Consider the following 15,048-nt stretch of genomic DNA (forward strand, 5'->3'; position numbering starts at 1 on the left):
CCTAGGCTTCTCCTTGAGACGTCAGTTTTCTCCTTGAGATGTCAGATAGAAGGAGTGGCCTTTGAATGGAGGAGAATTCAACTATGGAATGTGGTGCAGTCTAGATCTCACCTGAATGAGAACTAGGCCAACATGTATATATAGCAGCCAGAAACAGAATTTTTGAGTGCATGATGAACAGTTTGTATTAGGCAAAGAGTAGATAATCTTGCCCCTTCCAGATTTTGCCATACCACAAATTCCACATTCTCTGGCAATTAGCCATGCTGGCTGTGACTGCCAGAGTTCAGAAACATTTGGCAGGCCCCAAATCTCCATCAGACCATTGTTAGATATATATAGATGATAGATAGATAGATAGATAGATAGATAGATAGATAGATAGATATAGATAGATGATAGATAGATAGATAGATAGATAGATAGATAGATAGATAGATAGATGATAGATAGATATATTTGTATATGGTTACATTTCTATCCTGCTCTTACTCTTACATATGAGCAGGAATTAAACCCATATTAAGTCAAAACATAAGAAGGTACTATATACAGAGTCAGACCATTTGGCTCAGTATTGTCTACAATGATTGGCACTACCAAGGCTTCAGGCAGGAGCCTCTCAACCCTACTGGAAGATTCTGGAAATTGAACCTAAGATTGTTTGCATGGAAAGAATGTGCTCCCCCACAGAACTATAGCCCTTCTCTGTATGAGGATTACATCTGACCAAAAAGTTGACTTTTTCACAGAGATTTTGGCACAGTGATTGCCTAAGACACTCAAACATGTCTCAAGTTAACAGCCAACCACTTCTTCAATGTGGTGCTGTCCAGGTATTGTTAGACTCCAACAGGAGTGATGGGAGTTGCATTTCAACAACTTGTACCAGGTGGGGGAAGGCTGTCACCATGAGTTTTTTTGGGTTTTTTAATAAGCTAGCTAAGCATTCATAAAACTGGTAATCAAATTCCACTTTAAAAATACAAAATTATTATTAATAATAATAATTGAGTTTATATACCACCCTATACCCAGAGGCCTCAGGGTAGTTCACAGAACAAAAGAATACCCTTTTACTGAGATCATGGATTCTCATGTTCCAGGACAGTTATTTGAACAAATAGTCTTTCATCCAGGAACATGAATCCATCTCTTAAATTGAGGGTCAAGAACAGAGACCAAGACAGGGCAAGGGCACATTGACTACAGAAATAATATCCTCCAGTCATCATATTCCACAGTTTTACTCAGCTACCTCTAAAACAGACACAAGATTTGAGTGGCCAGATCTTCTCATATGATCCTGGCACTGTGATAAAGGATATAGATCAACCTTTCATAACCTGACACCTTCCAGATCTTTTAGACTACAACTCCCCTTGTTACTGACCATTTGCCACAATATCTGGAAGGCTCCAGGTTGGGGAAGGGCAATATATAGATGCATCCTAATTTCTCTTACATGCAGAAAGCAATAGTCCTTATTTTCAGGCTCTGAAGTAAAAAGTAATGCCCTGTGAGTTCATCTTAGTACATTCTTCTCTCACAGTATTGTTATAAATCACATTTCTCTTGGAATACATTTTTTAAAGTCTTCACAAGAAAGGAAAACACATCCCCAAACACAACCATACAGCATTATATCATAGGTCACAGAAAACTGTGTACATCTTTCCCCATAGAAGGACATATGTCAAATAAAATAACTTCAACATCAATAAACCATAGTGTTCCTTCTTCCCATTAGAAGTAGATTTCTGCCCGTCCTCCCTCAATTTTTTGTACATAAATAGAAGAAAATAGTCTCTGAAATATTTACATCCATGACAAGTTCCTGGTGGTGAAAATTTGTACAGTTGTTTTTAAAGTGGATCCTTAGTTCTCATTTTCTCTCCAACCACGGGCATTCTTTCCAAATTTATATACTAGTCTCCGACCATCTACACGTTCGAGAATTTCTCTTTTGTAATAGTATCTGTTAAAAAGGAGCAATGAAGTTGGATATATCAGAACTGTCTAATGAATGGTTGGTGAATTTCCCCCTGAACTCAAATTAAAATTGGATTTGGCAAATAAGGTTATTCCTCTTCCCCAAACAGAAAATAGGTGAGCTTATTTGAAGGCTGATTCATAGGGGATTCAGAACCCACTGCATGATGTGATCAGGAGTGCAACAGGGTCTAGAAACCCCAAACTCCATCCACAAGATACTGTGGCAGACCCACCACCCACTTTCCGGTGAAGGTCAGAGCAGGAACAGGCAAGTGTAATCCCCCTGCCCCAACAAATATTGACTCATTAGTTTACTGAACACAGAGGCTCAAAGTAACATAGCTCAATAAGAAATCAATATGAAATTAGGCATACTTTAAATCAATGAAACCAATTAACTCACAGAGATTTAAGTATTCCCAATTTGGTTGGAATTGTGACAATTCTCTGTGATAGCCACTAGGCCAATAAAAGGCTACATGCAACATTTTGCAATATCATGCATCACAGTTTTTCAAATATCAGTCGGTGTGGTTACTTATATTTCATTGGAACTCCTATATCAAGGATGAGGAAGCAGTGCCCTCCAAATGTTGGCTTATAGCTACCAAAATCCAGGACCATTGGTCTTGCTGGGCCAATGGGCCTTGGACAAAATATAGGAGGGCCATGTGCTCAACTCTCCTGCTCTATATCGAATACATTGATCACACCGTAGGATTCCAAACTAAGCACAGTTACTCGGTGCCCAAACTTTCTCCCTTCTTGTTAACCTACCTCATGGCACGGCTGAGTTTCTCATAAGTCATGCTGCTATTGTTTTTCTTCTTTCCCCACAACTGAGCTACTGCCTCAGATTTTAAGAATCTGAAGATGCCTTCAGACCGGTCCTCCCATTTTATCAAGCCTGGATTCTTCTCCGGATGCAGGAGAATGTCTCGGATAAATTCCCACAAGTGAGTCCCTCGAGGAGCTAAAATAAAATGAAATACAATGAAAAGTTATCCACAGCAACAACTACTACATGGAGATAATCCTCCCCCCCCCCCAGTTCCTAATAGGAGGTCATCCCTTATGCTGTGTATAGAAATAACCAATAGTTCTATGAACAGGTGAAAAATTAGATGGTATATTGTCCTTAGACAAGCATATCGATCTAGGAGAGTTAGAAAATTTTCTGACCACAGGAAGCATCATTTGGTGTCAGGCAAAAGACATGCTACACTGCAGCTGTGTATAAAGAAGCCCAAAGGCTCTTCCTTCTGCCTCTGAAAGCATACTTAAAAACTTAGAGGGAAGCAATTTGCAGTGGATAATTGACAAGAGGAAAGAGAGTGCTCGATCTTTCTCAACCAAGCCACATTTCCCTGAAACACCCCCCACTAACTGTTTAGCTGAGGACAGTTTGAAAAGCAGAAGAGAACAACATGCAGTTTATCTCCTCCATCCCCACCAATGGCAAATGTTTAATCAATGAAAGATTCAATCCATGCCTACCACTACAAAGTTTACATTTCTATGAAAGAATGACATCTTGGTTAACAAGCCATCTCCTACAAGTTTATTTGTAGTATTGAGGTTCTCACTAAGGACAAATACCTAACTCATTTTTGTTTTTGTCTCTAATTTCAGATCGTAGAGTGTTTTCTGCAAATCAGTTACGTTCAGTGTTATTTCCTGTACTCTTGTCTGCTTTGAATGAAGGGAAAATATGCAACTTAGCCCAGTTCAAATGGGACATTCTGAGAAGAACTCCCAAATTAGTACCAGACTCTGAATGGTCATCCTCATGGGAATAGGAACAGATAAAAAGAGCAGTTGTGTGCTTTTTTGAGCATTGTAGCTGTCTAACCACCTAACTCATCTCCAAATACAGTGGGAGAAGGTTAAAGTTGCATAGCTGGCAAGCTACAACATCCAAACAAATGTCTTAAAGTACATTCCTTACTTTGACTGGACAGTGAAGGTGAAGGGGATGTTCATAGCCAAGGCTATCATGTTGCCATTTATCCCTAGGAGATAATGCTTAAAAGAGTATAATAGAGTAGGACCTTCAGGTTTTTTCTCAGACATTTGAATTCTAATGAAGTTTACAGTGGGCATTTTGTGTGCAATTCCTTTGGCTCTGGTTCTCTTCACTATCTGTTATGTCAGTAAATATTTGCTCAGCCCCACCTTACCGGGCAATAGTTCTGTAGTAGCTAACTTACTGTGTTTCTTGCTGTGAGATTTTGGAAGGTGGTCTTGTGTTTTTTTCAGTCCTGAAGCATCTTCTGTAACAGAAAAGGGGGATAGGTCAGTTCTTCCACCTGTTCTGGCACACACACTCATGACCCTGTTTCTAGAAACAATCACATGATAAGCCTTATCTACACAAAAATGTATTGTTTATATTCTGTTCTCAAAGTAGCTTGCAAGATGAAGAAACATAGCATAAAAGTACATTTTCATTCAGTGCCAAACCTTCAAATCTGTTTGAAAATAAAGCAACAGAAACCTAATAAAATTATCCCTTTCCAAAATCACAAAAGGCTCAAAGAACAAAAATGTTTTCCCAAAGTCCTTAAATGCATCCATTAAATAGGTCCAATGAATTTCACCAAGCGGAATTTTCACAATCCAAGCCATCATCTGTCTTTATTATTGTTTATTTACATTGCCTTGTGTTGTCTATTACATTGTCCTGCCTTGATTGACTTTTCCTTTTTGTTTGTTATGCAATTATTTAAGTTCATAATATTATTTATTTACTATTCCTCTCCCTATCAATAAACACAAGTGTATCAATAAACTATTACATTTCTTTCAGTTGCAATCCTCAGTTTGTGGCCCTTGTCACTGGTTATTTTTTTAAACACTGGGGGGAGGAGGGCAAATTAAAATGCATATTAGTGCCGCAACAAGGGGGAAAATTATCCAGATGATCCAAGTCAGGAATGAAGAAGCTGTGGCCTTCCAGAAGATATTACTGGACTACAGCTCTCATCATCCTTGACCACGGGCTCAGCTAACTGGCTGGCGAGAGATGGAATTCAATAATATGTAAAGTACCACAATTCCCCATCTAACATATAATTCTCTAAGTACTATATGGAGAGAGAAACTCCCAGATTAACCCAGGCTCAGACCATTTGGGGCTTTAAAGGTCAAAACCAACAACTTGGATTGAGCCCAGGAACAAATTGGTAGCTAGTAAAGGTCACACAAGATCTATGTGAGCTTGCTATTTGGTTCCAGCTCAAAGCAGAACTGCTGCATTTTGAAGTTTCCAAGCTGCATTTTATAACAGTTCAATGGATAGTGTATTATAGTAGTCAAGTGAAGAAGTAGCTGGAGCGTTCAGAACAGGAGCCAGGTGCTTTGCTTGAACACCAGAAAGGAGCATAAAATAACTAGTAATTCATTAAAGAGGCACAATCTTCCTGTCCTTCTTCCCAGTCCCTTTCTTTGAACCCTTTGCCTTTTGAAAGCTGAATTAGCAGAGGTGGAAGGGTGCAGAAATGATCATGATTAGCACCAAGACAGCGAGGGAAAAACATATAGACAATGTTAGGCTTCCTTTGTTGGATATTCACCTCCTCATACTCTAGGACAGCAGCAAATTTCAGAGGGTTCTCACCATGATGCCCCCTCCCCTGCTTGGCAACACACACACACACTATACAACTTGACTTTTTTCTGCAGCAGCAATTACTGCTTTCCTTGCTGGGTATCCAGACAGCATTTTAGCATAATGGTGCAGGTTAATTTGATTTCTTACCTACCCTTCACCCCAAGGCCCCAGAGCAGGTTACATACATTTTATAAATACAATATTAAAATCAGTTTAAAACTAATACAATCAAAAGAATAGGGTAGGTTCATTTGGCTCCTGTCCATAGTAGCCGCCTACCATTTTAATTGATCCAAAACACATTGGCCCTGGATCTAAAGGTTGAGTCATTGCATCTGAGGTAAATTAAAATGGCAGGCAGCTACCACAGATAAGAACCAAGGTTGGCTCCTGTTCAAAAGCAATAGTGCTACCTGCCCAAGGCAGAAACAGATACACCAGGGGCAAGCAATGAGGGCAATAAGATGGCACAGCCAGGTCAGGCCACTGAAGGGCCCTTTTGACCACTGGGGCCCTTGGCTAATGCTTGACTGACTGCTGGTGCCAGGAATGCTCATGCAAAGTCTTCCACTCGCAGGCCTAGCATTATTGGTTCCTGACCCCGAGAAATTCTGTAAACCTCTCCAGACCTTCATACTAAACAAACAAGTCTCAGATATGTGTGTGTGTGTGTGTGTGTGTGTGTGCACGCGCCTTTTAAAATTTATGGTTATCACCACATCAGTGAACTCCAGAAGTGGAGGACACACTGGGTGAAGCAATACTTCTGTTTCTCACACTTGAACCCACTGCCAGTCAACTTGATTGAGGAATAACCCCAAGTTCTAATATTGCGAGGGAGGGAGGAAAACTTATCTCAGACCAAACTGAAATTAAATGACACACTAATGCTAGGCCTGCCACACCCTTTGTTGTATCCTCTGTAAGCCCATTATTTTCCAGAAATTATATTAAAGACTTCCTCCTTCATTATTTTCTGGTAACTGATCTAATGCAAAGTGTGGGTAGTGGTGAAATAACAGGGGTGGATGGAAAATATTGTATTAGTTTTCCTGATTATAATGTCAGCTCTTCTGTCCTGTTTTTTTAATGTGCCTTTCGCACTGTGGTACCTGTTGCATTATGGAACTGTGGCTTCTTGACTGATATACTGGCATGCTAAACTAAATTTCATTCATACTAGTGGACATTGGACAGCATTGCTACTCCCTCATCTTTTCCAAAAATGTGCGTTTCTGTTTCCCCATCATTCCCCCATAAAGACAGCAGGAACTGTATGCGAGTACAGCACCCCAAATTTCAGCATTTTACCCCTGTAGTTTTCTGGGTTAATGGAGCTGCAAATAGATTTTTTTCCTCAGAAGGAATTAACACAAAAATGAGTGCTAATCTCCCACTACATTCCACTAGATTTATGAAGGTGGCATTTACTTCATTTGTTAGCTCAAATATAATGCAGAAATTCGCAGTTAGGAAAACCCTGGGGAAATAGAAAAAAGTGCTGTGTGAATGCAGCCTAGATTAGATTAGAATATAGTTAAAATAACACTCAAAGCAACTCACATAACAAAACAACAAATATACAACGTAAAATGTGGAAATTATGTATTCAATATAGTATCAAGAACAATAATATGTTCTAGCTGCTGTCTCTCTTGCCGTCCCCAGCAGAGCAAAGTCTCCAAGACTCTGACACTTCAAAATACCACCCCAATGTGCTGTCCTCCTTCTGCAATCTACCCAAAGGCAGTCAACTCCAGACACCAACCTTTCACATATGTGGTCTTCCAGACACTGCCTGGCTCAATACCCTCTATCTCAAACTCTACCATTTCACACTTGCCTCCCAGCTACTCAGCCTCAGCTGTGAGCCACAGGACAAGGCAACTTTTCCCTTTAGCTCACTAGTGCTTTTTTCTGGAGGTACTCAAGGGCACACAGTACTGGTACCTTTTTTCCTAGAAGAAAAGCACTGAGCTCAACCAACCTGAGCACATAATGGTGTGTTTCTGAGTATGGATGGGGGAGAAATTCGGTTTAGTTACAAGCGGACCAACCTCATTTGCAATTTCTGCAATTTCTGAAACAATACACAGACTGAAACACAATCCCGCTTTGAAATTTGCATTGTCCCCGAATTTTGCAATGCAGTTTCCCAGCCAACTAATGGGTACAAAAATGAATACACTAGGGCAAAGCATGCATGGAAGTGCCTATACTAGTGAAAAGAACATACAAAGAGAGGCAATCACTTTGCAAAACTGTATATTAGTCAAAACCTCATACAAAAATGTTTTTAATAAGAAAAATCCACAGTAAAAAAAAAAAATCAGTTAAAAGAATTTGATGTGGAAATGTGGAGAACCAACTTGGAAATGGAGAAAGCAAAATTGACAGATTCAGCCATCCCTATTTTTCAGGAAGTGGGACAATCAACAGGTCCCAGGGGCATAAGAGACAATGTTGTTAGAAATTGTTGCAACAGTATGCCGGAGGGAGGAGGGAGGGAAATCAGATTTCTGAGCACTAGAAGTTCCAGAGTAATGAAAGGTAGAAATTCTCTCTGTTCATCACTTAGCACACTTAGTATGCTGAACACTCACTACTTTAAAAACAAGCCAAAGAAGCTGAAGGCTTGCCTGCCTAATCTGCTAGTGGCAATCTGTTTCCATTTATCAGTGGCACATCACCGAGTGCCAGGAACCTGTGTTGTGTCTGCCTTGCAGGAGATCAGTGCCAGAGAAGCTTAAAGCCCACACGTGTTCTTCCACCTACACACATGTATAAACCGTGACCAATGGAAATTAGCTATTTGCATGTGCAGATGACTTACAGTAACTGCCAGGCTTTCTGCACAAACGTGTCCGAACGTTTTTTTGTTGCAACACTGATAAGCACTCCAGGAAAATGGCCTTCCATTAGGTTCTGCTGGAAATCTGTACCCACAGCTGAAAACCAGCTAATTACATTTGTGCTTCCTTCTGCATTGTCAAGTTCAGAGAACACCATCCTCTTGTACGATTTGCTGAGCTTGTGGGAAAGTCCCAAAATCTAATTAAGGCTTGACAGTCCTGCCTTTATGGAAGCATACCAGCCTTAAAACCAAATTCCATTGGGAATTTTGCCCTGAGAATGAGACTCCAAGGAATTCAAATTTACTCTCCTAGGGAAAAGAAATCCTCACTACTCTTGAATTATCTAGTTATTTTATTCTATTGAAATTAGGGCACAATCCTGTACTGGAGTTCTGCTCGCTAAAGAGGCTTTTGGATCCGATAGAAGCCCTGCTGTGCCAGCAGAATGGCAGTTATGTTGCCATCATGACAGAAACACCAGTGCAGTGGTTTTCAACCAGTTTGCCATGGCACCCTGGGGTGCCTTGAATGATGGTCAGGGTGCCATGGGCAACACTGGCCTCTGTCCTTCTTTCCTTCCTTCCTTCCTTCCTTCCTTCCTTCCTTCCTTCCTTCCTTCCCTCCCTCCTCTGATAGTCTCTCACATCTCTGCTTCCCAAAGACTTGCATGGCTGTTTCTTACAGCAGCCCTGCCTACAAGCTCTCCAGGTGAATGGTGCCTCTGGGACTAGCCAGGGGGTGCTTCCCAGGCCCCTGTGGGGCAGTGTGTGGAGAAACCTCTCTTTGGAGCAGGGTGGGCAGCTCAGAGACCAGTATCTGCCCGGAGGACTCCCAAGGAGTGGGGAGAGGAGGCTAAGGGAACACTCCACATGGGAGGGTGTTCAAAAAGTGGTGAGGGGCTGTTGGCTCTGTAGGCAAGGGGTGATATAACAGGGCTCCTGAGCCCAAGAATGTAGTTGGTCAAGGGAGCTGTAGACCCAAAACAGTTGAAAACCTCTGCACCAGTGGAATGCCTGCAGATTATCCTGGTTGGCAGAGCTGCTCTGTGGTTGAAGAGATGCCTGTAATGCAGCTAAAACAAGGGTAGAGTTGCATGAAGTTTGTGCACAGCACAAGGGAGAAAGCACCCTTGCTCCAGATCCTATACCTCTTCAATCGATGCCCATAGATCCGTTGGCAGCACAAATTTATACTAGCTCCAGACCTGGGGCAGGAAATTACCCCCGCCCCCCATTGACTTCAGTCGAAAAGGGCAGGAATTCAAAAATAGCTGTGCCCACATCAATGGCCTGAACAGAGGACTCAATACCTAATTATAGCGAACTGCCATGGGGAGATCATAACTCATACCGTGTGTGGCATGGGGCTGTATTTACCTACCAGAAGGAGTGGTAGGCAAAAGGGGTTGCTTGGAACATGGAGGAACGAGGCTATTTGCTCCTCAGTTTGTTGGCTCAATGTGCCTCAATGTGGGAGGGCCTCTCCTTTTCCTTTTACGAGAGTGCACTCTGGGATTGAGCCAAATAACTCAAGAATGGAAAACAGTAGGTGTTCTTCCCACCTAAGAGTCTTCTTGCAACCTCTGTGCTCCTGGCGCTGAGGACTGACTATTGAAATCAGGTGCAGGGAAGACAAATGCTCTGTGATTTGTCTTATTGCTGCTTATTGCTGCTTAGTAGTGTCTGCAGTATGGGTTGAAGTATCAAAAGTTCCCTCCATCCTTCTCTCCTAACGCAACTGCTTTGTTTTTCCAGGCATACAAACAGTTATTGGGGCATATTTCCCCATCCTCTGATGGGCCTCAGACTCTCCTCACCTGCTTCCCAACTATACAGTGAGACACTGGAAGGTACTGATGTCAGTGTATGTTTGTGATGCTCCTTATTGCATCTCCTTGTCCTTCCCCTTGGCCAATTGGCAAAAGGCTCTTTTCCTCTCTGGGTGGGTCTGAAACTCTTGTCCCAGGGAGGGGTGTGTGAGTTTCCCAGGACACAATTGGGCACTTTGATGCATATCACATCTTCCATCTCTTGAGCATGTGTTATGCTCCTAAAAGAGTGGCTGGATAAAGATATTATAATTCCTCCCTGAGGACTGGTTGTACATCTGGGCCTTGTGGACTGGTGTTGTTGTGGCTTCATCTTGCTTGGTGTGGGTGAGGGTGTGGATTGTGTGCTGGGGTGTGTCTCCATCACTGAGAGGTCATTAGCTGCCTCTTGTGTATGACCAGTTTGTGGGCAGGATTGCTAGCATATACCCTGATTACTTGGCACTGACCCTAGTTCTAGACATATTGTGGGTGTCCCTCTCTTTTATTTATCTTATTTTTATATTTTCTGCTTGTGCCTTCAGATGTCTTCTGAAAGTCAGATAGTTGTTTATTTCCTTGACATCTGAAGAGAGGGTGATCCACGGGGAGGGCACTACTTCCAAGAAGGCCCTTTGCCTGGTTCCCTGTAACCTCACTTCTTGCAGTGAGGGAACCAGAAGAAGACCCTCAGAGGAGGACCTCAGTGTCCAGGCTGAACGATGGGGGAGGAGACGCTCCTTCAGCTATACTGGGCTGAGGCTATTTAAGGCTTTAAAGGTCAGCACCAACACTTTGAATTGTGCTCACAATAATTGCATATGATTCAGGAAAAAAGCCACATCAGTGTTTTTTTCAGAATATGCAACTTTGGTTTTTACAGCGCTGTGCCCTTGGCATGCCATCCTACCTCTCTAGGCCCAACAAGGAAGTGGATAAACACACCACAACAGGGAGCTTGACTGAACCTCATCACTGTCAGGAAAGATTTGAAGAGCTAGCAGCCATTTTTAATGAGAATGGGTGGACAGCAAAAGGGAAAGAGTGATCAATTGCTGAGCTCACTTGTTTGAAGTGTGTGCACCAAGATAAATCAGGTTGCACAGCTGCTGTAGATCAAAATGACATTGAACACTCAAATGCATTTTTTTCTGCCATTGTTAATGGCCTATTTGAAAATAGGACGGCCATCTTTTTCTGCTGGCAGAGCTCCTGTACCTTAACAGCTGCAAGAAAGGAAGCCATTAAGCACTGCAAATTCCACAGCATGGGCACACTGTGCTGTAGTGGTTAAGTGCTGGGCTTTGACAAGGGCAAGACAAGTTCAAATCCTAAGTCATCTACTAGTTGACCTTGGCCAGTCACCGTATCTCTGCCTAACCTACCTCACAAGGTTGGCTGAGGATAACATGGAAAAGGGTAAAACCATGTATGCCACCTTGAACTCCTTGCAGGAAGAAGGAGGGGGATGGAACAGTAAATAAATAAATCACTTGTGATGAATGTGCAGGTGTGATTCAGCTCATAGTCTTCTATTTCTGACCAACTCAAAGTGTAATGTAGTAAGGAAGAATCAAGGCAGAGACAGCCACTCTCATTCTAATTCTCAGATCACAGACCAATCCGTGTTTTTCTGAAGTGTATATACATACTGAACCATGCACAAAACTGGCAACGAACCATGCATATGCAACACAATGTTTATATTCATTCCAGTTTTGGAGAAATCAGATATCATGAGGTGGCTGTCTGACTCTGCCCAGGTTTTGAAGCATCTGAACTACAGTGGTACCTCAGGTTAAGTACTTAATTCGTTCCGGAGGTCCATTCTTAACCTGAAACTGTTCTTAACCTGAAGCACCACTTTAGCTAATGGGGCCTCCTGCTGCTGCCATGCCGCCGGAGCACGATTTCTGTCTCATCTTGAAGCAAAGTTCTTAACCCATGGTACTATTTCTGGGTTAGCGGAATATGTTACCTGACGCATATGTAACCTGAAGCGTATGTAACCCGAGGTACCACTGTAAATCATAAGATGTTAAATATGCTTACCAGTAGGCTGGTGACTAGTAGCGTTGATTGCAATCTGTGCTCGACAGTACGCTTTGCTGTCCACTAATTCTAAGGATTCAAAATGAAAGAGTGACAATGATGTAATGTCTTGTTAAAAGAGTATCCCAGAACCATTTGAAAATGCTTTATAGGTTGTTGGGTTAGTTACCTACTGTGCCACCATATCCACTATCATAGAAATAGTTCTCTTCTTTCCATGACGCCATTAAAGACGGATCTTAAACAAGCAAACAAAAAGAAACAAGAGTCAATGTTGGTAAAGCAACTTTTTAAATGCTCCATATTCAGGACACACAGCACCAATCCAGACAACCTTAAGCATTTGAATGTCTCACTTCTTTTAAAAAAAAGTAGTGGGGCAAACTGAGTGGTCTAGATGCTTAGAGTGAGACATTCTGCCTTCCATGTGTCTTGATCTTTCTTTGCAGATAAGGAACTTTATCCTTTGCAGATAAGGAACTTTAGCTCTCCTTGCCAAATCATCATAACTCCTACACCCAGGTCCAGGTCGCTGTTCCTTCAGCCAGATCTGGTCCCATGAGGATGCTTTCCCCCCCCACCAGTGTGACAACAGCTGCTTTGGCAAGAGGATAGGGATGGCCCTGCTCAAACCTTTCTTGCTTAAATCCATTCCCAGTGCATTTTATATGGCCCAGTGGTTTCATAGTGATTTGACGAGGAAAGAGAGATTGTAGCTGCAGAATTCTGCACATGTTCTACATTTGAAACTGAGCCTGAAGTTGCCCTGAAGTTCTAAAGTCTTGACCTGGCACCCTTACAACGAACCGCAAGAAGCAAAATGTATTGTTGCAACAGAGAAAAACACAAAGGTTTCGAAAACCTTCCAAAATTTCCTTTTGAGCCGTAGCACACGGGTAACAAGCATGATACTAGCGTGGTATTGTTACAAAAGTATCATCAATCTGTACAAACACATGTTACTTATTTGGAGCTGTTAAGTTTGTTTTTGTTTGTATTTCAAAATACAAGGTGATTTTGGGGATCGGTTTGTCTTTTAAAGCAATGAATGTGATTACAGCTGAAAATGAATCACTTACTAAGTCATTGTTCTTGGCTAGGTTAAGAATTATGACACAGGAATTTAGCCGATCTTCTGCTTACCAGCTACGTGTTTGGGCATCCCAAACCTATGTCCTTCAAATAGCACACACCCTCTTGTTGTTTAGACACCTGATCTACCCATTGTTTGTTCTAAAAACAAGCCTCACCCAAGAGGGGCTTGGAAGAATTTTTATTTTTGCAGTTCTGCACGGTATCAGAATATCTCCAGTAGCATTCTACTTCGGTTTGTTTCCTTTACAGAAAGTTAAAAAGAGTCATCATCAGTGGAGGTTTGTCCATTAGAGCGAATGGAGCTAGTCCAAGGGATAGCACTGCCTGTCTGGGGACAAGACTAGGAAGGATGGGGACAAGACTTCAATGACTTGGCTCTGCCAGTCATTCGTTTTGTCTCCACCAACTATTGGTCTGTTTGCATTCCACTCAGCCAGTCCCCTTTAATCAATGGGTAGAAAATATGGCAACTCTTGCAACATGCGAGCAGATTGGCATAGCCATAGATTGTGTATGAACAAATAAAACGACATTGGGAATGGAATGTATTAAAAAATATAGTCAGTTATAAATAAATGTATATGTATCAGAATGATAATTTCATCTCATATGCCTTCATGCTCGACAATTATGTACGGAATTAAAGGGGGGTTTGTACTTTGTGTGCACTTTTTGTTTCCTTTTTATTTCTTCACTTTAGTTTAATTTAAATTGTTTTTTTTGGGGGGGGGAGGGACCCAGTCCCAATTGGCATCAGCCACCATTGGTAATCACATACAGCTGAACTGAAGGAATGCCAAATATGGCAAGCAGTCTACATCCAACTGAAGTCAATGACAAATCTGTTGGTAAGGGGAAAGCCACAAAGTGCACTGAAGGACAGAGCTGTGTCAGCCATTCAACACCGCCAGCATTCCCTAACCTAGCCCATTGCCCTCAGGTCTGGTGGAGGGTGGTATCTCCCCTCACCTTGGACTTGGGTGAACTTGCCCTGCCTAGAGTTCTAAAGGTGAAGCTCAAAATGTTCCCTTACACTTCCAGCACTGCCATAGCATGTCTACTAAAGAAAGGGATATCTGAAAAAAAGCTAAGATTGATAAGAACATATACTATGTCAGTAGCATTGTACCATAGCCTGACTGTACTGGCTGCCAATCAGTTTCAAGGCCCAATTCAAAGTGCTGGGTTTGACCTATAAAGCCTTCAACAGCTCAAGACCGCAATACCTCAAGAAACGCTTCTCCCCATATGAACCGACCCGGACTCTGTGACCATAATTTGAGGCCCTTCTTTATGTGGTCCCTCCACAAGAGGTCCCATTGACTTCAACAAGAAATACAAGAACATGCTTGACTCTCATGTATTGCGATCAATGAAACTTTAAAAATGCTTAATGTTGACTCACATCATTCCCCTTATATTTAGTGCATATTATTATTATTATTGTTGTTGTTGTTGTTGTTATTATTATTATTATTATTATTATTATTATTATCATCATTATTATTATTATTATTATTATTATTATTATTATCATTATTATTATTATTATTATGGTAACATTGAAATGTGCTTCCCTGTCCTTTTTCAGATAAATGTGCCTGTCTTTATTTCTTCACATCATCTTAATT

The 15,048-nt window shown here is 41.6% G+C and overlaps 1 protein-coding gene across 1 annotated transcript in view; it reads right to left on the minus strand.

Annotated features, from left to right (window-relative positions):
• Positions 1 to 458: 458 nt before the first annotated feature.
• The window catches only part of EHF (ETS homologous factor), a 48,408-nt gene continuing 33,818 nt past the window's right edge, over positions 459 to 15,048 (minus strand). The window contains exons 5-9 of the mRNA XM_083753195.1: positions 12,492 to 12,560; positions 12,323 to 12,391; positions 4,206 to 4,268; positions 2,773 to 2,968; positions 459 to 1,978 (exon numbers count right to left, since the gene is read on the minus strand). Coding sequence (XP_083609321.1) covers positions 1,879 to 1,978; positions 2,773 to 2,968; positions 4,206 to 4,268; positions 12,323 to 12,391; positions 12,492 to 12,560 — 497 coding nt within the window. The 3' untranslated portion in view covers positions 459 to 1,878. The remainder of the gene's footprint in view (positions 1,979 to 2,772; positions 2,969 to 4,205; positions 4,269 to 12,322; positions 12,392 to 12,491; positions 12,561 to 15,048) is intronic.

Source organism: Podarcis gaigeae, assembly GCF_964106915.1.
Source record: "Podarcis gaigeae genome assembly, chromosome: 1".
NCBI classification, from domain to species: domain Eukaryota; kingdom Metazoa; phylum Chordata; class Lepidosauria; order Squamata; family Lacertidae; genus Podarcis; species Podarcis gaigeae.